Here is a 21941-nt window from a genome sequence, read left to right on the forward strand (position 1 = left end):
CGGGCGGACGCACGCGTGGTCTCCTGGCGAACGCGCACCCGTTTTCCTTTTCAGGTTTTCAGTATCGGTCTCCAGTGTAGGGGCATGAGGGGAAGGGGCGAGTGTCTGTGCGGTTTGTCTTACTAGCGTTACTGTATTTAAGCTCGCCTGGTTTTCCCCAGCCTTATCTCACAAAGTAATCAAAATCTGCTGGAGAAGAGTGATGGGTGCTTATTTTGTGAGGGGAGCCTATACAAGTTCCTACATAAAGCACGGGGACTGTGGCACATTCGAGAACATCTTTGCTTCTCTTGTGTCTAATACTCAGTTGTCACAACATGTTATGTTGTGAAGAAGTGAAAGTTAATCAAAACGTAGGTGTTTCACTAAAAGCATGGCTTCTTCAGGAGGCTAAAATACTGTTTTGAAGGGTTGAGTATAATAAATGCTTATGAATTAAAAAAAAACGTCAAAAAAGGCTCAAAATTGCTTGTTGATATTTTTTTTGGTTAGTGGAAAGGTAGAAGGCCAGCCCAATGGTGACACAATCCCAGCTGAGCAAGCCATCCCTTCAGATGACACTGTTGCTGGTGCTGGGAGTCGTCAGAATGATCAGATAGTGCAGAAAATAGAGGAAGTGCTCTCTGGAGCCCTTGATACAGAGCTGCAGTGCAAATCAGGTAAATGAAAACACATTTGGCAAATATGTTCTTGTTTAAGACGGTTGTCATCGTGCTTAAAATTGAATCAGTTTTATGGAGAAGAAAAAGTGCTTTTCAGTACTGCTCCTCTCACTGAGCTTCATTTGACAAGGTGTATGTTTATTTACTGTTTGTTAAGTATTTTTTTAATTTACTGTGATTTACAACCATAGATGGACAGAGAAATACATAATTTAAAAATTGAAGCTGGTTCTTATATGAAAACATCACTTAGTGCGCAAAAAAGTTAGTTTTCTTTTATCTCCATTACAGTAATGCTAAAATGTATAAATAATATCCATATGTATAATATTGTGTTTTATTTTGAATATGCTTACTTTACGGTCTCAATGAGCAGTTCTTACTAACAAAGCTGGTACTGTTGGATAGAAGCATTGTTTGTTGTGTTGTTTTGGATTGGTTTGCAAGATTATTTCTAAAAATCATTTATTAGAATTTGGAACTGTATGATTAACTGTTCTGTTAGAGTAAGATGTCTTGTTCTTTTAAGATGAACAATGCACTTATCCTTAAAATGTAGATATTCAATTGCAATCTTGGAAAGCTTAAGAAATTTTTGTGTAGCAATCTCATAACTTTAATAAATTACTGGATTTATTATGCCAAGAAGTTGCATATGACTATCCCTTCTCATGGGACTAGTCCTTTCTCTAAAATTTTCAAATTGTAAGAATTAGTGAGATGAATGCTCTTACTGCATTCCTAATTTTTTGGAGTTGAAACATAGGTGACTGCTATGTGATTGGTAAGTATAGTTCCAGAGTGATTTTTTTTTTTTTTTTTAAGAGGTAGCATGGAAAATTGTTTATTTCAGAGATTCTGTTTGCAAAGTTTTGGAATTGCTTTTTCTTTTTATGCACAGTGGTTTGTTTACCTTGAACATTTTCAACAGTCTTTCACTTATGTTGTACAAGCAGCACGTTAGGCTGGCATCTGTGGGTTTTTATTCTGTTTTGGGTTTTTTTGTGGGTTTTTTTTTCTAGTTTTGTTCTTCTGTCATGGAAGAATGAGGCAAGCTAACGTGGGAATAAATAAGTGAGACCTATTAACCTGGAAGTTAATAAACTTAACCTATAGTAAATGTTCCCACTGTTCATATCTGGAAAGGAGTTAATGTTGCTATTGGACAACAGAGATTATCTGAATATGCTGTGTATAAAAGGTCATTTGACTCTGCTTCATTGTCCTATTTTATTGTATTCACAACAATGTTGGTGGAAACACTTTTTTTGTTAAGCTGTTTATTCTGTAAAAATGTGTGTGCTTAAAACTACCCGAGATGCTTGTTTATGGAATCTTAGATCACGTTCGTTTAATAGTACTGCAATTACAAAGCATGCTCTTTCAAGCGAACAATGCAAATTCATTCAAAAACTGTTGGTAATCACAGGCAGATTATAATTGGAGAATCCATATTGCTGCGCTGTCCAGTATAAGTATAATCACTGAAGATAACATGCAAGCAGACTTGAATATATAGGTCATATTTAACTTAAGTTATAAAAAGTTGCCATTAATATAAGTGCTTTTCTCTTGAAAATGTGGTACTAGATCCAAAGAAGGATGAGAACCTAACACAGGTTAAATTCATAGGGAAATGAGGTATAAAATTAAAAGAAGGTGATCAAAACTTTAGTCTTCCTCTTTTCTTCCCCACTCGGTGATTGATTGTCCCTGCAGTAACCTGGTTTTATTAGTTCCTTTCCTGTTTGAAGGAAAAGCTCTGTTAGATATTTGCAGGTTTGCGGTTGCTTGTGGCAACTGCAGTCCAGTCTGAGCAGCTAGTAGCCTGCGATTCCTTAAAGCTTGTTTGGGATTGGGGAAGTAGATGCTGTTTCCCTAAATTTATTTGAAGAACTTAGCGAGGAACTTAATCAATAAATATGCATGGATAATTTCTAACACACTAGTAATATTGGACTCATGCACAAGATAAAGCATAGTAGGGGATAATGGGCTGGCCACATTTTATGCAATAAGCATACCACCACTTAGATAATTTTTCTGGAACATGGAGTTCCTGTTTCACTTCCATATGCAGCTTGGTGTAATTTAAAAGCCTATCTCCAGCCTCCTGGAAGAATGCTCTGCCCAGTTGAATATAGGTGGAAGTATATCCAGCTACTTATTGGAAAGAGTTGTGTTTCCACTGGAACTGTGTTGCTAACCAAGAAGATTTGGTTAACTTTTTGAAGGAAGAATTATTTTTACTGAAAGTGACTGCTGAGAGGAAGGGTAAGAGGGCTGAAAAGGGAGTGTGTGCTATTTGTGTATGGTATTTTAGTGAAGAAGGCATGGGTTTCAAGTTTAAATTTTTTTGTACCTCTGTCCATGTGCTTGGTCACTAGTCTAAAATAATTTTTTTAATGTAACTTTAATAACACAAGGAAAATGTCATTTTTTTCCTAGATGTAGACAAAAATACTGTGAAAAATAGTACTCAGTCTGCAAAAAGAAGCTCTACTGCTGAAGATGAAATTCCTAGGAAGAAATCAAAGAAGAACAAGAAACACAAAAGCAAGAAGAAGAAGAAAAAGAAGAAGAAAAGGAAGAAAGAGAAAAAACATAAAAAGCAGCCAAAGGAGTCAAAGTTGAGTACGCGTCATGGAGAACATGCAGACTTGCAGCTTGCTCCTCACTTGGTGCCAGAGAAATCGAGCTCCAAATTGAGTGTACAGCATGGAGGATTTGGAGATGCAAATCTGGCTGTCCACATGCAGCCAGGAGAACTGTGCTTAAAAACAAGTGAGGAGCTTGATAGACAAGCTTTAGGACTTGTTTCTCAAGCAAGAACTGATTCTCAGCAATCTACAGAAAATCTTGGAATTGAGAAGGGGACTTTGTGTGCAACAAATCCTCCATTTAATTTAGAAGGCAGCCAGTCTGATACCCAGGAAAATGCTAGTATAACTCAAACTAAAATTTGCACTAGAGAAGAACAAATTAAACAGTGTCATGAAAATATTTATCCTATAGCTATTAATGTGAGTGAAAAGGGTGTTCTTGTTGATACTGGAAATGATACTTCATCTAGCATCCCATCTGGAGTTGCCAGTAAATCTGAACTTCAGAAAGATTCAGCAGCAACTCTAGCTTCAGAGGTAATAGAAGCACTAAAAACTTCAGAAGTTATTGTGAAATCTAAAGGCACTGGGGAAGTAAAAGCTTTGGATACAGCTCCTGAGTCTGAGACCATGGAGGTGTTGAAATATTCAGAAGCATCTCTACAATCTGTGGCACAGAGGGGAGCAAAAGAGTTAGAAGCAACTTCAGAATCTGTATCTTTGGCAAGTGATGTGGCAACAATTCCTAAATCTGCAAATCAGGAAGATCTGAATACTGTGAAGGTAGCTCACATGTCTGTGGCCATGGAAGAAGTGAAAATTCCGGAAGCAACTGAAAAATCTCTGCATATGGGAAATGTGGAAAGATCTTTGGAATTAGGAGGTGTGAGCAGAACTTTGGAGCCAGCCCTGAAGCACTCAATTATATCTGATAATTTGAGAGTGACGCAGTGCAGCCCTGCAGAGAGTTCAAGTGTCTTGAAGGCAGATATATCTTTGCAACATACTTTTAAAATATCTGCAGCGACTGCTGTGACCCAGGTGGAAATAAAAAGTGCCAAAATACCCCTGGGGACAGGAGCTGTTACAAAAGTGAAGGATATTGAATCAGCTAGAAGCTATGTGCATATGGAAAATGTGAAAGCTCTGGAAGAAGCTCTGCAGCCAGTTGCTGCAGTAAAGCCCAAAACTTCAGAAACAATCATGGAACCTGTGGGTGTTACAGCAAAAGATGTCAAAGCAGCTCGAGAATGTCTGCAAGTTGAAGTAGTCAAAGATGTGGAAGGTACCACTGTTCCTGCAACAGTGCTGAATGCATCAGGAGTGTTCCAACAACCTAAAGTCATGACAGAAACAACCCAGCAATCTTCACTTCCAGCAGAACTGACAGATGTGAGTGTGGTTGCAGAGGCAAAAGGTTTAAGAGCAACTTCAGAACCTGTAGCGGTTGTGCAGACCTTCGTTCCCCGAACAACTCCAGAAATCCAGATGGTGGAGAGTTTTAAAGGTCCACAAGCAACTGTGGAAGCTGCACTGCTAACAGGACTAAAAGGTGGAGAAACAAGTCAAGCTGCTCTGCAACTCGAAAATACTAATGCTTCAAAAATTTCAGAATCTACTCTCAAGCCTGTAGCTGTAACAGAGGCAAAAGATTCAGAAGGTACTTTGTTACTGAGACAACCGAAGGATCTGAGAGAATCAGGATCTGAGAGTGAATCAAATCTGAGACGTTTGGAAGCAACTCCTCTGTCTTTGCAGAAAGAAGATGTGAAAAGTCCAGGAAGAGTCCTCAGACCAGTGTCTGTGGTGGAAGCAAAAACTTTGAAAACAGCTTCAGTGTCTTTGCAAATGGAAGGTGTGAAAGCTTCAGAAGCAGCTGTGCATTGTGGGACTGTGGCCAGAGGTTTAGCAGCAACACTAGATTCAACAGCAGTGTCAGAAGGTTCAGAAATAAATCTACGTAGTATGGCAGGTGTAGAAGCAGGCTCAGATGCTGGTCTCCTAGCTATGAAAGTTGGATCTGTGAGTCCAGTGGCAAGTTTGGAAACAACTATAGGACCTGTAGCAGAGACCAAAAGGAAAGATTCAGAAGCAGACTTTGACAGAGCTGGGACAGAGATGAAGACATCTTCATCACACCTGCACGTGAAAGGTGTGAGCGATTTAGGAGATCCAGGGTCTGTAGGTATGGCAAAGATACAAGCCTTGGAAGCAGTCTTTCAACCTAGAACCCTTGCAGTGGCAAGGGGCTTGGGAGAAAATGTGTGTTCTGAAGCCAAAATGGGTAGCAAAGTCTTGGAAGCAAGTCCAGGACTTCTTGCCGTAGAAGAAAGGTCAGAAAGGACTCCTGAGTCTGTGATTGTATGTGTAAGCATGGAACCAGTTAGAGAGTCTGAGGCATTAGCAGGACTGATGCATTTGAAAACCACAGCGGAGAGAGAACCAAAACACACAGAAACAGTTGCGGAACCTCTTGGTACAAGCAAAACAGAGAGTTCCATCATTTCACAGTCTCAGGTCATTACACATAAAAGAACCTCACAAACTGAGGTGGTAGGGGAGATAAGGGATTCTGCACTAGCTACCAGTTCTGCCACTGTAGAAGTAAGAAGTTTAGACAACTTGTCAGAAGTTGAGGCAGTTGCAGAGGTAAAAGACGTGGAACCAAGATCAAAAACTTCACACCTAACACAGATGAAAAATTTGGAAATGGTTGTGGGATCTGAAACAAGGACACTAATGCAAGGCTTGGGAAGGACGTTGGCATCTGACGTGGTTAGAGAAATGAGGCATTCTGAAGGTGCTCCAGAAGATCCAAACAAAGCAAATGCAAGGCACAAAGCAGCAATGCTAGAACCTGTGCAAACTTTAGAAACAAGTTCAAAATCTGTACAGGAACAAATAGTAGGTCATTCAGAAGCAGTATTAGAGTCTTTGCCCAGAGTGGAAGAAAAAACTATGGCATCAGAAATAGTGACAGAAATGAGAAACCTGAAGGGAACTTTGGAATCTAAGATTTCAACAGATGTGAGAACTCAAGGGCCTACTGTAGAATATATAATTGCAACAAGGAGGACAAGCACAAAGAAAAATGAGCCCTCACTTAGCAATGTAAAAGATTTGGAAGGAGCTTCAGAAACCGAGAAAGCAATGAAAGCAAAATATTTGGAGCCAGCATCAGAAATTAGAGAAGTGAGGTTGTTGGAAAGTATGAACGAGTCTGCAACAATCGAGGTGAAAGAATCTGAAACAATCAAAGAGCCTGAGGAACACATGGCTATCCAAGGTTTGGAAACTTCCCAAAAGTCTGGAACTATGGGGGCAATAAATGTTTTACACGATGCTTCAGAATCTGTTCCAGAATCTTTGCGCACTGAAAAGCAAGAACATCTGCAAGCAGTTCTAGAACCAAAACCTGCTGCAGAACGGAAGAGTACAGAAGAGGCTCCAGAAATCTTGAGTGCTGCTGAAATGAAATCTTCTGAAGCAGTTCCAAAACCAGCGGACATGAAAGATCTGAAAACAGCACTGGAACATGAAGTGGCAGCAGAAGTACAATATGCAGAAGGGATGCAGGGTCAACAAATGGAGGATGTGAGAGTTGCAGGTCAAGCTCAGGAATGCGAGATACTGGTTGAGAAGAAAGATTCAGAGCAGACTCGAGCATCTGAGGCTTTAATAGCAGAAACAGCTTTTGGTTCTTCACATGCAGCAGATGAAAAAGATTCAGCAGGGACCTCTGAATCTGAAATAATCAAAGACACAAAACAGTTGGAAGCAGCTGGAGCTCCTGTGGCAGAAACAAAAGATTTGGAAACAACTCCTCTTCCTCAGACTGTTGTAGAGCTCAAAGATGCAGAAGCAGCTGTGGGGTTGGAGGCAGAGACAAAAGATTTGGAAGCATCTCCAGTACCTGAGACTGTTACAGAAGCAGTTCCAGTACTTGCAGCAGAGGAAGGCCAGTTGGAAGCCATTCCACAGGCTGAGGCTGTCAAAGAAGCAAGTCCAGAACGGGAGTCGGAGAAAAGAGATTCAGAAACATCTGATGTGCAACCTGATGTGGCGGCACGAATGAGGGAAACTCTGATGAGACTTGAGAAAGTTATTGAAAAAAGTAGCCATAGAAGCAGTGATAAAAAACATGATGCAAAGAAACAAAAAAGGAGTCGCTCCAAGTCTCAGTCCAGGTCTAGGAAGCGGAAGAAAAAATCAAGGTCACGTTCTACTTCCAGGCGTTTGACTTCTAAAAGAGCGCGTTCTGGGAGCAGAAACTATTCAGATTCCAGAAAAAAGCATTCCAAATCTAGATCCCGATCTGTGGAGAAAAGAGAGAGAAGAGTGTCTTCCCGGAGGTCTAGGCGCAGACGTTCCAGGTCATCTGACCGTTACAGGTCTAAATCCAGATCAGCGGAAAAGAGGGGGAGCAGATTGTCCTCTGGAAGGTCCAGACGTAGACGTTCCAGGTCATCTGACCACTACAGGTCTAAATCCAGATCAGTGGAAAAGCGGCTGTCCTCCCGAAGGTCCAGACGTAGACGTTCCAGGTCTTCTGACCGCTACAGGTCTAAATCCAGGTCAGTGGAAAAGCGACTGTCCTCTCGAAGGTCCGGGCGCAGACGTTCCAGGTCTTCTGACCGCTACAGGTCTAAGTCCAGGTCAGTGGAAAAGCGACTGTCCTCTCGAAGGTCCGGGCGCAGACGTTCCAGGTCTTCTGATCGCTACAGGTCTAAGTCCAGGTCAGTGGAAAAGCGCCTGTCCTCTCGAAGGTCTGGGCGCAGACGTTCCAGGTCTTCTGACCGCTACAGGTCTAAGTCCAGGTCAGCGGAAAAGCGACTGTCCTCTCGAAGGTCTGGGCGCAGACGTTCCAGGTCTTCTGACCGCTACAGGTCTAAATCACGGTCCGTGGAAAAGAGGGGGAGCAGGCTGTCCTCCTGGAGATCCCGCCGCAGACGTTCCAGGTCTTCTGATCGTTCTAAGTCTAGGTCCAGGTCTTCAGAAAAGAGAGGGGGCAAAGAATACTCATGGAGGTTCAGGCATAGAGGGTCTGGTTCCTCTGATCGTTCGAAGTCTAGATCAAGATCTGTTGAAAAGAGAGGTCGGAAGGCATCTCTGCGGAGGTCTAAACGTCAGCGCTCGAAGTCCTCTGACCGTTACAAGTCTAGATCCAGATCAGTAGAAAAAAGGGATCGAAAGCAATCATCGCGGAAGTCTAAACGTCAGCGTTCAAAGTCCTCTGACCGTTACAAGTCTAGATCCAAATCAGTGGAAAAAAAGAAGGAGTCCTCACGAAAATCTAAGCGTCGCCGCTCAAAATCTTCTGAACGTTACAAGTCTAGGTCTAGGTCTGTTGAAAAAAAGCGCAAGGAATCTTCAAAAAAATCCAAACGGAAACGTTCCAAGTCCTCTGATAGTGTTAAGTCAAGGTCCAAATCTATAGAAAAAAGAGAGAGTAAGTTGTCCTCAGTAAAGAGCAGTAGCAAGCGTGTGGAGTCTTCTGAACTTCAGGAGTCAACCAAATGTCTTGAAAAAGTAGAAGTTCCTCAACCTTCTTTTGCAAGTGAAGGCAGCTCCTCCAAATCCTCTAATGGTCCCACGTCAGTAGCTTTGTCTGTTGAAGGAATAAATGGCCCAGAGCTGCCACCAGCATCTGAAAGTGGATTTTCCAAAACTTCTGATAGTCTTGAAAAAATCTCATCTGTTGAAAAAACAGTGGGTTTGCAGCCTTCTGTGATGTCTGAATTCGATAGCTCTAAAACCACAGATGACCAGGAACTGAAATCCACGCCAGTGGAATCAACACAGGTTTCAGAGCTTTCTGTGACATCTGAAAATGGATCAGGTGAAAAAGCAGTGGCTCTGGAGTCTTCGTCACTACCTGAACTTACATATTCCACATCCAAGTCGAGATCCTCATCTGTTGAAAACAGGGGAGATAGAGAAACTTCTTCAGTAACAGAATTTCAGCTCTCTGCATCCCATGAAGATGAGTCGAGATCTGCCTCTCTCAAAGAAACAGAGGGTCCAGAGCCTCTTCTGACACTTGAAAGTGGATGCTCTGTATCTTCTGATGATTACAAGACAATCTCCTCGTCTTCTGGAAAAATGGAGGTTCAAGGGTCTTCTCTGATGTCTGAGGGTGTACTCTCTGACTTTTCTGATGGTCATGAATTGAGACACATCCCTGTTGAAAAAACAGAGCTTCAGAAGTCTTTGCAGGTACCTGAAAGTGAATCTTCGAAGTTGGCTGACAGCCCTGAGTCAAGGTCACTATCTCTTGAAACAGTAGAGGCTCAAAAATCTTTTTTAGCACCTGAAGTTGCATGCTCTGCATTCCCTGATGTATATGAGTCAGCCTCCTTGCCTGTTGAAAAGGGTCAGATGCAAGAACCTTCCCTGGCTTCTGACAGCTTCAGGCCTCCTGATGGACGTGAATCAGGATCCAGCTTTGCTGCAGACGTAGGGGAGCTTCCATTGATACCTGAACGTGGGTCCTTCAAGTCACCTGATGGAAACGAACAAAGATATTTATCTGTTGAAAAAGTCAAGGCTCCGGATGTTTCCCTGACACCTGAGTGTGGTCCTATTGAGGTCTCGGATGGCCTCATTTCAGAGTCATCTTTTGAAAAAGTGCAGGAAGTTGTACTGACAACTGTAGGACAAAGCTGCAAGTCTTCTGAAGTTCATGAGTCCAGATCATCTTTTGACAAAGACTTAGATGGTCCGATACTTTCTCAAGTACTTGAAATTGACTGCTCTGAATCTTCTGAAATGCATGAATTGAGATGCCTGCCTGCTGGAAAAATAGAGGGTACAGGATCTTTCTTGATGTCTAAAAGTGTAATTCCTGTGTGCCATGATGGCCGTAAATCAAAACACAATTACTTTGAGAAAACAGAAGGTGCAGAATTGTCATTGGCATCTGAGCTTAGGTGTTCTGTCTTCCCTGAAGGGTATGAATTGACATCCAGTGCAGCTGGGAAAAGGGAGATACAGAAGCCTGCTCTCTCACTGGAAAGTGGATTCTCCAAGCCTGCTAATGTTAGTGAATCAGTAAGCACATCACCTGAAAAACTACAGGCCCCAGTGACTTCTCTGATATCTGAAGGTGGGCTTTTTCTGTTGCCTGGTAGTCATGAACTGAGAAATATCCCTGCTGAAAAAGTAGAGGTGCGAAGGTCATCTGAACTGAAATGCATTGCATCCCCTGATGGCCACAAGTTGAGATCTGCCTATGATGAAGAAATACAGGTGCAGGAGCCTGCTTTGATACTGGAAAGCAGACGTTCTGTTTCCTCTGATGATCATGAATTCACATCTGCCCCTTTTGAAAAAGTTGAGGTAGAGGAGCCTTGCCAAATGTCTGAAAATGAATACACAATAGAGCTTGATGGCCCGGAGTTGACATCAACCCCTGCTGAAAAATCACAGATGCGGGAACTTTATCATATGGCTGAAGAAAGATGTTCAGTGTCCATCGAGAGCCAGGAGTTGCAGTCACACCCTGTTGAAAAGATAGAAGTGCAAGCACCTGCTCTGGCAGCTGAAAATGAATATGCTGTATCTTGGGAGGGCCAGGACTTGAGATCTAGCTCTCCTGAAAAGTTAGAGATGCAGGAGCCTTCTGTAGTACCTGACAATGAATACGTTGTGTCTTCTGAAGATCATGAATTGCCATCTTCCCTTGGTGAAAAAACAGAGGTACAGGAGTGTTCTCTGTTGTCTGAAAATGAATATGCTGTCTCTCTTGGGGGCGAGGAGATCACATCCAGCCCTGCTGAAAAAGAGGTGCAGGAGCATTCTCTGACATCTGACAGTGAATATACCATCTTCCCTGGAGGCCAAGGATTACAGTCTACCCTTGCTGAAAAAACAGTGGTGCAGGAGCCTTCGCTAATATCAGACAGTCAATATGCTGCATCCCCTGAGGGGCAGGAGTTACTCTCTGTTCTTGCTGAAAAAACAGAGGTGCAGGAGTGTTCTTTGCTGTCTGAAAATGAGTATGATGTATCCCCTGAAGGCCATGATTTGAGATCCAGTCCTGTTGAAAAAGAAGAAATGGAGGAGCGTTCTGAAACATCTGAAAGTGAAAGTTCAATGTCTAGTGATAGCCAGGAGTTGCCGTCTACTGTTGTTGGAAAAACAGAAGTGCAGGAGTTGTCTTTGATGTCTGAAGGTGAATGTACCATGTCTCCTGAAGGTCAAGAGCTGCAGTCTAGCCCTGCTGAAAAAGTAGAGGCTAAGGAACCTTCTCTGACATCTGAAAATGAACATGCTCTGTCCCCTGAAGAGTATGAATCAAGATTGACTCATGCTGAGAAAACAGAGGATATGGATTCTTCTTTGACATATGAAAATGACCATCTTTTGTCTTTTGAGTGCCAGGAGGTAAGATTCACCCCTGTTCAAAAAGCAGATGTGCGGGCGCTTTCTCCAATACCTGAAAATGAACATGCAGCATCCCCTGATGGCCAGGAGTTGAGATTCCCCACTGTTGAAAAAGTAGGCAGTCTTGAACCTTTGATGCTAAATGATAGAGCCTCCATGTCCCCTGATGACAGCGACTTGAAATCCATCCCTGTTGAAAAAATGGATGATGCAATGCCTTCTTTAATGCCTGAAAGTGGGTGCTCCATGTCCCCTGATGGCTACAGTGTGAAATCTGCCCCTGGTGAAGAAACAGGGGATCTAGAGTCCTCTTTGATATCTGAACGTAGGCATTCCACATCCTCGTATCAGGAAGGTCATGAGCCGAAATCTCCCATGGAGGAAGAGGGTCTGGAGTCCTTGACTTCTGAGCATAGACGATCTGTGTCCCCTGAGGGCCACGACCAGAAATCTACTATAGATGAAGAAATGGATGATCGGGAGCCCTCTTTGACATCTGAACATAGGCGCTCCACATCCCCTGATGAGCATGAGTCAAGATCTAGTATCGGTGAAGAAGCAGAATATCTGGAGCAGCCTTTGACAACGGAACGTAGATGCTCAGTGTCTTCTGATGATCAAGAGTCAAGGTCTACCACTGGGGAAGAGGTGGAGGATGCAGAACCCTCCTTGACAGCTGAACGAAGAGACTCCACATCCTCTGATGAGCATGAGTCAAGGTCTACCACTGGGGAAGATATAGAAGATGGGGAGCCCTCTCCAAGAGGTGAACGTAGACACTCCACATCCTCTGATGACCATGAGTCAAGGTCTACAACTGGTGAAGAAATAGAGGATTTGGAACCTTCTTTGACAGCTGAACACAGACGTTCCATGTCTCCTGATGGACGTGAGTCAAGGTCAACCATTGGTGAAGAAGCAGAGGACCGGGAGCTCTCTTTGACAGCTGAACGTAGACACTCCACATCCTCAGATGAACATGAGTCGAGGTCTACCACTGGTGAAGATGGGGAGGATATGGAACCCTCCTTGACAGCTGAGCGAAGAGATTCCACATCATCAGATGAGCGTGAGTCAAGGTCTACCACTGGTGAAGAAGTAGAGGATATGGAACCCTCTTTAACAACTGAACACAGACGTTCCACATCCCCTGATGGGCGTGAATCGAGGTCTACCACTGGTGAAGAAGCAGATGATGTGGAACCCTCCTTGACAGCTGAACGAAGAGACTCTACATCATCAGATGAGCATGAGTCAAGGTCCACCACTGCTGAAGAGGGTGAGGATGTGGAGCCCTCTTTGGCAGATGAAGATAAACAGGATTCCATGCCTCTTGAGAGGTTGGAGGAACAGGACTCCTCTTTTATACCTGAAAGCAGGCGTTCTGAGTCTTCTGAACGTGAAAAATCTAGATCCAAATCTGTTGATAAAATATCTGATAAAGACTCTTCACGAAGATCTATAAGCAGACACTCAAAATCTCCTACTCGCCAAAAGAGTCGATCGACATCTGTGGAAAAAGTGGCAGACAAAGAGTCTTCACGGAGATCTAGACATAGACGTTCCGGGTCTGCTGCTCGCCAGAAGAGTAGATCCACATCTGTTGAAAAAACAGCAGATAAAGAATCTTCACGGAGGTCTAGACGTAGACGCTCCAGGTCCACTGCTCGCCAAAGGAGTCGATCAACATCTGTTGAAAAAACAGCAGACAAAGAATCTTCGCGGAGGTCTAGACGTAGACGCTCCAGGTCCACTGCTCGCCAAAGGAGTCGATCCAAATCTGTTGAAAAAGCAGCAGATAAAGAATCTTCACGGAGGTCTAGAAGCAGACGCTCCAGGTCTTCTCAGCGCAGATCCCAGAGATATGATACAGAATCTCGCTCTAGACGGAATCGCTCTAGATCAGTAACGCGGAGAAGAGCATCAAGATCAAAATCTAATCGACGCTCTCGGTCTAGCTCATTGTCACGTTCAAGGCACAGAAGGAGGAGCAGGTCAAGGTCAGCATCAAGAAGGCGGCGCTCTTTATCAAGAGACCGGCGTAAGAGATCTCAGAGAAATAGATCAAGATCTACTGACAGGAGAAGAAGAAGATCAGATTCAAGAGATCGTAGAATATCACTCAGATTACGGAGCAGGAGTCGAACACCTATTCGTCAAAGGCGATCAAGGTCAAGAGGAAGACGACGAAGCTCTAGTAGGTCACCAATTCGACTACGGCGATCGAGATCTTCAGGAAGAAGAAGATACAGTAGATCACCTGATCGTCGTAGGTCGAGGTCATCCGAACGATTTTCAAGCAGGTCACCTAAACGTCTTACAGACTTGGGTAAGTGATAATTTTATTTTTAGTAGTTCCATGGTTAGGTGATACTGTGCTCATTTACATAGTCTTATTTTAACATACCTCTGTAGCATTCATTATGAATTTCTTGGAAGTCACTTTGTGCATTACCTTTAGGCAGTGACTTCCAGTAGGAACTTTTATGCTGTAGCTGAATCAGGTTCTTGGGTCTGTCATCAGCTGTAATGCTTGTATCTGTTTCCATTACTCTGTCTTGCCTCTTTCCCATGGTAAGAACTTAAAGGGAAGGGAGACTCGTTTCTGAAAATATTACCAGACCCAGCTGACTAGAAAATAAAAGATGCAGTTCATTAGGATTTTTTCTTTTCTCTGTGACTGGAGGAAGAGAGGCCTTGTAGTTTCCTTTGGTAGTAAGTTATGTAAGGAGAAAGAAGCTTTTAATTTTGAGAGACGAGCTCTTACACAGTGTGTGAGGAAGCCTCCTTTTGTGGACTTCAGGTTCTGATCCATTTAGTCTCATAAAGTTACGGAAGCTCCTCTACCAGACAAGTATTTTTGTAGAGGCAAGTATGTTTGTGTGTAATTGTATTTTGCACGAGTGCACACTGAATTCAGTGCTTACATTTTTCTGTTCGTTGTACATAGCTATCAGGCTATGTACTGGGGGACTTGAGGGGGACTTCAAGACCTTTGAATGCTTTTCAGAGATAGCTAGGAAGTAGACTTTGGAATTTGTGCTGTGTGGAAATGACCTACTATTTCCAAAAATAGAATGAATTGGTGAAGTAAAATAGGCATCATAACTTCTGGGGTTTGGAGAATTTTGAGTGCTGTAATTTAGACTCCTATGCTTTGTGTTAAATTTGCAATTTCACTTGTCTGTTGGGTAGACCAAATCTTAAAAAGTCCGGAGCAGCTAGGTACAATTTTTGCTATTTTTACAGAACGTAAAAATGCACAGTGTGGGTAAAATCTTGTGTTTTCTGTTTGTACATTGTTTAGTCTGCCAGAAATGTATATTTATTATTAAAACAAGAATCTGTAAAAATAATTTTTCTTCAAAAAAAAAATTTTTTTTTTTTTAGACAAGGCCCAGCTGCTTGAAATAGCCAAAGCTAATGCAGCCGCCATGTGTGCTAAGTCTGGTGTTCCCTTACCACCAAGTCTGATGCCTTTGTTATCTCAAAAGAAGGATGACAAAGCCAATCAGAAGTCATCAAGAGATACACTAAAGGAGCTCACTGAGGTAAGTGAGAACAACAGTATCAAACCTGAAAATAAGCAAATTGGATTTTTGTGCCTTCCAGGCAAGCTGTCATTCTGTGCTTGGTTTGCTTGTAAGCTGGCTTGTGGTTTGAGACCTTATTCTCTACAAGTTTTTTTTTAAGTCTTGAAAATGGGCTTTTTAATTCCATGGAAATATGTGGAGTCCAATTCTTTTACCTTTTTTTGTTTTGATGCTTTCCTAATTTTGTGCAAGTAGGTAGGGGTTTTTGCACTCCTGTTCATAAAAATCAAAGCTTTCACTTCTAGTTTTTGGTTCTGGTATTGCTAGGTTTTTATGTTCTTTCTTCTGTTAGTGAATTTCACATTGTTAAATATTATCTCTGGGTTAAAATATCTAGTGCCCACTTCACATAGTTCTATATATTTCAATACATGCTCTAAGATATTTTCAGAGAATTATTGTTGCAGTTCTATCCTGTTACAGTTCCAAGTTTACAAATGGGATGTTTTTGTTCTGATTGTGGGGGAAGAATTGCTACTTGTTCTTTTACTTGTTCTTTACACCTCGTTCAATTTGCTAATTTCCCCCTATGTGTTATTCCCCAGAAACTAGAGAAAATTTGGAATGAAAAAAAAGTGCCCCCCCGTTTTTTTTTTTTTAAAGTGCATCATCAGTATAACAGTTCTGACATCTCTGTTTATGGAAATACCATCTGAATTTAAGCAATGTCAAATTGCTGAAAAGCAGTCTCATAGTTGTGTGTGGGCTAGTGGAAACAGAAGTACTTGTTAGTAAAAAAGCTGAGGTTGTGCAGATATACTGTGCAAACAGCTTAAGTGGTTCTTCTTATGCCAGTTTGGAAGCTCAAAACCTGCCCCTTCCTTGCCCTTTCTAAATGTGGGAATCTGGACAATGTTCCTGTTCTGTTGAGTCAAAATTGGCCACAGAAGCAGTCCAGGCCATTGTGATATGGTAGTGTGCACAAGTGGAGAAGCCTTCCAGAGCCTGTTCAGATTCTTGCAAAGCTAGCTGCATTGTCTTTCCTCTCTGCATTGTAAGCTGCAAACTGGACAAACTCCTTCCAATTAGTTGGGAGCCAACTAATAACTATAGATAATGCATTTTGTTGATTAGCTTTCCAAATAGGTGCAGGCTTTTCTTGTTGCCTAAAGAATGTGCTTCAGTCATTGTTTGGAGGCATCTTAGCACAGGAGAGCACAGGAATCTTTTTTTTTTTTTTTTCTGAGAACAGTGCCATCACTGTGTCTTGATTTTTAGTGATGGAGCTGTCTGCTCCTTATATGCCAACAGTCAGGTCATCAAACAGATGTGACTTCCAGTGGTATGAACTTGGATGATGACTTCACTTTGCCAGTATTACTTCCTCAAATATTATGTCCTCAAATGTCTTGTGAGTGTTGTAAGTATACTTTTCAGGAATGGGGACATAGTAGAAGCATGATACTAGACTATAATGTCCTCAAATGCATTTTGGACTGACTAAGTTATAGTTGTTACTGGTAAACAGTCAGTGCAGATAACCATGATCAGTAAAGAGTTTTTCATGATAGAATTCTAGCCTCTAGAATGTCTTTTTTCCGTTCCCTGCCTTCTCTTCTCATTTGACTGCAGTATCCCCGTAGCACCTATATGTTTTATATTAAACTTCTGTCGAATATAAAATAGAGATGTCTTGTGTACCTGGCCAATGTCAAACTATTTCAGAAGAAATCTGAAATCTTTTGGAGCCATTGCTTCTGACTAGGTCCCTGCACTATCAGTGGAACTTAGCATTAGTAACTATTAATACTTAGGCTTTCCTGTGTAGTAGTTTTGTGAGTTATACTGAAGTTTTTATCAGATTGCAGTGTGCTAGTTATGTGGGATGCCAGACAACCAGGGAGTTCCTACTCTGGAATGTTTGCAGCCTTAGACACACATTGTGCAACTAGCACTGTGTAGCAAGTTTTACAGTATGCTGCTGAAATCTTATGTCTGTGAAATTATTCTCTACATGAGTGCCTAGCAAACTAGGTAGGTGTTTGAATAATGTGTGTAAAATGTTAAAAGTACATAAATTGATGACATTGCTAGAAGATTTTTCTCAGGTTTTGCCTCCTGCTTTAGAAAAGAAAAACACTTTTTTGTAAAAATGTTCTTTTTGTGTATTTTTGTTGGAAGCCCAGGTTTATTTAGATCTGTTATGTCCCTTTTTTTTCTTAGAAATGCAAGAAGATTGCTCAAAGCACAGATGATGTGATAGTGAACAAACCTCATGTTTCTGATGAAGAGGAGGAAGAACGTCCTTTCTATAATCATCCTTTTAAGCTCAGTGAACCCAAACCTATTTTTTTCAATTTAAGTGTGAGTACTGCTTTAATTTTCAATATTTTAAATTGTAATTTTTAAGTAATGCAAGTAATTTTACAGAAATTTAACAGGGGTTGATAATCTTGGTGAAGTTGCACTGGGATGTTGTTAAAAGTACTCTTGCTACAATAAGAAACTTACCTGCAGTCTATGAAATTGTGTTAGTTCCCATAATTGGATTGAAATTGTTTTTTTCATTAATGTCTTTGCAGCTTTTAAAGCTTAAATGACATAAAGAGGGTTGGTTTTACTTCATGTTTTAATTGCAAAAATATCAGTATGAAATCACAAACATCATTGGAATTGGAAAATACTTCTGGAACTGCATAGTTTTTATTTAAAAGACAAACAAACGAAAAACCCCAGCAAAATTCTAAAAGCATTTTGAGGTGTTCTAAACAAGACGATGCCTTGAACTTTGTGAAGACTCCAAGTCTTGTATGTCTGCTTTTTCAGTAGATCTCAAATGTTCACCAAAGGAGAAAAAAAGTTCTGTTAATTTTGAGATTAGCAAATAGAGAGGTAAATGCTGTGTTAAAGAATGAGGATTACTGATTTGCCTGTTACTGAGAGGGTCTAAATGTCCCATTAAACCGCCTCCGTGGGACACTGCTTTTGACTCTGGCAGCTTGTGTTGACACTTTCTGGGTATAGAGCATGTTGGAAGGAATAAAATGAGGGAGTCTTTCTTTAAATGTATCTGGGATTTGTATGCTTTGAAGCATGGGTTAGAATTTGTCTAGATTTTAAAAAAAAAATTTAACAGTTGTATCTTTGGGGTTTTTTTGTGCCCATGAAAGTCTGCTCTGATTTTGCATGGTATGAAGTACTATAGAAGTATTAATATGCTAAGTGAAAATATAAATAATATTTATATTTTTATGTACAAATATATATAGCTTGTGGTGTCCACAAAATAAGCAGGAATACATATTTGTATAAGATGTAAGGTAGAAATAGATTTATGCTTTACATTGTACTGTTAGAAAGTACAGGAACTCGGGAAACCTTGAGATTCAACACATGCTCCAAAGAGGAATGTTGTTTAGTGGTTATGGGCTGGTCTGCCTGTTTTCCATAGTTTTGAGAGCCTTTTAGTATCATGCTTTCCATTCTTTCTGGATTCTACCATTCCCATCCATGTTCCTTTGAGAGTAGGAGTTTACCCAATATGGTGAGCTGTCTGGGCTCTGTTTGCCTCTTAGAAGAAGAACCTGTCAGACTTCTGTGGATTCTTAATATATTAGCAATATTTTCTAAGGAAAACAAGCTCATAGACTTAATTTACTTTGAGATTCATGCCTGCTATTAAAAAATAATCAAAAACTAGAAAACAAAACGTTGAAAGCTGCTTTTTCTATGTATAGTAATGTGGATTTTTTTAATCATCATGTGGATTCACAGCCAATTTTTTTTTGCTGCCCAGGGTTCTTATTTTAGAGCTTTCCGTTACAAAATGTATATGTGGCAGATTAAGATTATTCTCTTCATGATGAGGTGAAGGGAAAGCAGGGAGTTTAATTGTCAAGAGTGAGGTTTTGCATATTTTTGGCTGCTGAAGGTGATTTAAGCAGGTTTAGCTTCTAGCTGCTTCATCTTCTCTTACACTGCAGTTTGTTGCTCACTTGTGTGTTTTTAAGGCTGTGCTAAAATGGTTTGTTATGAAGGCTTTCTGTTTGCTAGTCAGAAGTATGACTGTTCTGTGAAAACTCAATAGCAAGTGTATGCAATAAATAATTTCTCAAAGACGTGAGTATTGTGTGTTTTCAAGTTTTAACTTTTTCTAATTTTATGTCTTTTAAGACTCCCAGCATAAAACCAGCACCACCACCACAGCCAAAAAATCAGGTCAGCCTGTCAAAGGAATTTCCTGTTTCATCTGGGTCTCAACATAGGAAAAAAGAAGCAGATAGTGTCTACGGAGAATGGGTTCCAGTTGAAAAAGGCAAAGAAGAAAGCAAGGATGATGTTTTCCCCAAACCATCCATTGAGGTAAGGAAGGGAAGGAAAGCATATCATATAAGAAAACCAAAACCATTACCTGCTCAGTCTGGTGTCAAAGTGCAGCCTGTGAAAAAAAAACGCTTACGTAGGTAGTATCTAACACTTAATAAGCTAATTATCTGAACTGCTGCGGTCTTCAAATCTGGTCGCTACGCTCGTGTGGGCAATGATGAAAGCAACCTGTACCCACACTGTATGCTTTTGTCAACTAGTGACTTCTTTGTCTCAAGAGAATTTTGCTTGAAGATGAAAATCAAGTTTCTTGTCCAGTTTCCTGCAGAGGTTAATACCCTAAGTTGATACTTCCGTAATTATAAATTTAATAATAATTACAATTGTCCTACCAATCTTAGAGCAATAACATTGCATTGAAATGTAATCCATTAAAAATAGATTTGAAAGTAGTTTCTAAAACTGCCATTTCATCTGGATGTATCTACTAATTTTTTAGCTTTACAGTCACATATTCTTAAGTAGTTGTCTTCCATGTGGCCTTCCAAAGGAAAATCTGATTGTATGTATAATAAACTGGAAAAAAAAAAGCGCAAATGTTTTTCCCCTTGAAATGTCTTCAAAAGGATATTTTGTGGGGTTTTTGTAATTAAGTAAATTAAATAGTTAAGGCAGATGTAAATTTTTTCAAGTTGATGTTAACCTCACTCCATCTGAAGACTTGTTCTCATACCTTTCAAAGAAAATAAACAAAAAAGCCTTGGCATCAATTTCTGATGAAATGATCTTTCCGCTTGGTGCATTTTGTTTTTCAAGAACTTTCTAAGACTGTACAATTCACTTCGTGAAGCACAGAAGGTGTTTTCTTCTGTGTCTTTTACAACACCAAAAGCACAGTGACTATAACTCATTCAACAGATATTTTCAGTGTATACCTTGGAGTTTGACAGTCAGGCACCCAATTTGTTGTTCCCTTAGTGTGGATGGTAACTGCTGTTTGGTCTTTGTCATGAACCACTAATAAGACAAACATTCTGAAATGTTTGTGCAGAATGTCATTCCCAGTTATTAGTGTATATGTAAAAAGTCCAGAGCATAGAAACATTGTATAATAACGTTTGGCCGTGTTTTTACCAGGTGGTAAAATGTTTTGTTCTTCAAATGGTTAATGATATACTCATAGTTCAGGCAAGCTCTGTAGATATCTGCATCCAGGTTGCCAATGATGCTAGGCTTGTGTCTTTGACAAATTGGGCTAGCTAAGCACTGATGGTTTGTGTATTGATGATGTAGAAGAGGCCTTAAAAATGGACATTGGAGTAAATATATTAAACTTTCCTTTCTGTCATGTGTATCTTTATAAATGCTTGTAACAATGTTGTCTGTTTTTATATTTTGTAAATAAATATTTTTATTGGCATTTACCTTAACTTGGTTTTTGTTAAGGGTGATTTCAAGGGTCATTAGCTGACAGCAGAGCATACCATCCCCTTGGGTTTGACAGTCCTTAATTTTGAAATACAGGAATACTCCTGTAGTAGCAGAATCCCTGTATGTTTCTTCGGGGACTCTGAAAGGTGACAGAGTGCTTCTCTACTTAATTTTTTTAATGCTTATGAGGACTCTTTGTGGATAAAATGGCTTCCTTTGAGCAAAATAAGCCAGATAAGCTCCCTTGCTGTTGGAGTAGGGTACTGGGGGAGTGTCCTTGGATCCTCAGGAAGTTTGACATATAATTTACCTCCTTTCACTGTTGCTAATTTTGAAATCTGATTGTGACCATTCTGTTGCAAGTCTATACTGACATTAAAAAATACATAACTGTTTTTATTGTTATGTTTTTATTCAAGTCCCAGAATTAGTTATGGGAATAAGAAGTCTGAAATGACCCTGCTAATACATTACGAATTGTTTTAATAAAACATTATGCTCTTAATATAGTTGTTTGTGGTAGTAGGAGATGGAGGAAAAAGTAATCTGAAGTATTGGCATGTCTCTAGAAGCAAGAGAAAGAAGCTATATTTGAAAGTCTGAAAGTATAGAGTTGAAGTGTTGTATTTAAGTTTGGAGTATACACAGGTGACTATTATGCAGAGAAGCTGTCATAATCTAAAAATGTAGTAAATGCATTTGGTGTATCGGTGGACTTACGAAGTATGTAAAAAATGTCTGCTTTCTGTTGTTAGCCTCTTCCTTCTTGCCTCAAGAGTATTTGTGAGTTGTGTCTGTGGGGAAAATGTTATTAGCAGTCAGGATTGGAAAGGTAGAACTCTTACGGAGAATAGCATGCTGAACTTGAAACTGTTTTACTTGACTAAATAATAACAACTTTTCATACTTCAAGCAGAGATATTTTTTTTTTCAAGATCCAAAGCTGCCATCGAGTGTCTTGACATAATACAAAGCCATGATGGTCTCCAAAATGGTGACTG

At 40.6% G+C, this 21941-nt stretch overlaps 1 protein-coding gene across 1 annotated transcript in view; it reads left to right on the forward strand.

Moving 5' to 3' along the window:
• Positions 1 to 492: 492 nt before the first annotated feature.
• Positions 493 to 21941, forward strand: part of LOC104621075 — a gene marked incomplete at its 5' end in the record, with an annotated part of 37389 nt that continues 15940 nt past the window's right edge. The window contains 5 exons of the mRNA XM_010287465.1: positions 493 to 659; positions 3111 to 13979; positions 15041 to 15201; positions 17407 to 17547; positions 19357 to 19545. Of these exons, the coding sequence (XP_010285767.1) occupies positions 493 to 659; positions 3111 to 13979; positions 15041 to 15201; positions 17407 to 17547; positions 19357 to 19545 (11527 nt within the window). The remainder of the gene's footprint in view (positions 660 to 3110; positions 13980 to 15040; positions 15202 to 17406; positions 17548 to 19356; positions 19546 to 21941) is intronic.

This window comes from Phaethon lepturus, unplaced genomic scaffold, assembly GCF_000687285.1.
Source record: "Phaethon lepturus isolate BGI_N335 unplaced genomic scaffold, ASM68728v1 scaffold39265, whole genome shotgun sequence".
NCBI lineage: Eukaryota > Metazoa > Chordata > Aves > Phaethontiformes > Phaethontidae > Phaethon > Phaethon lepturus.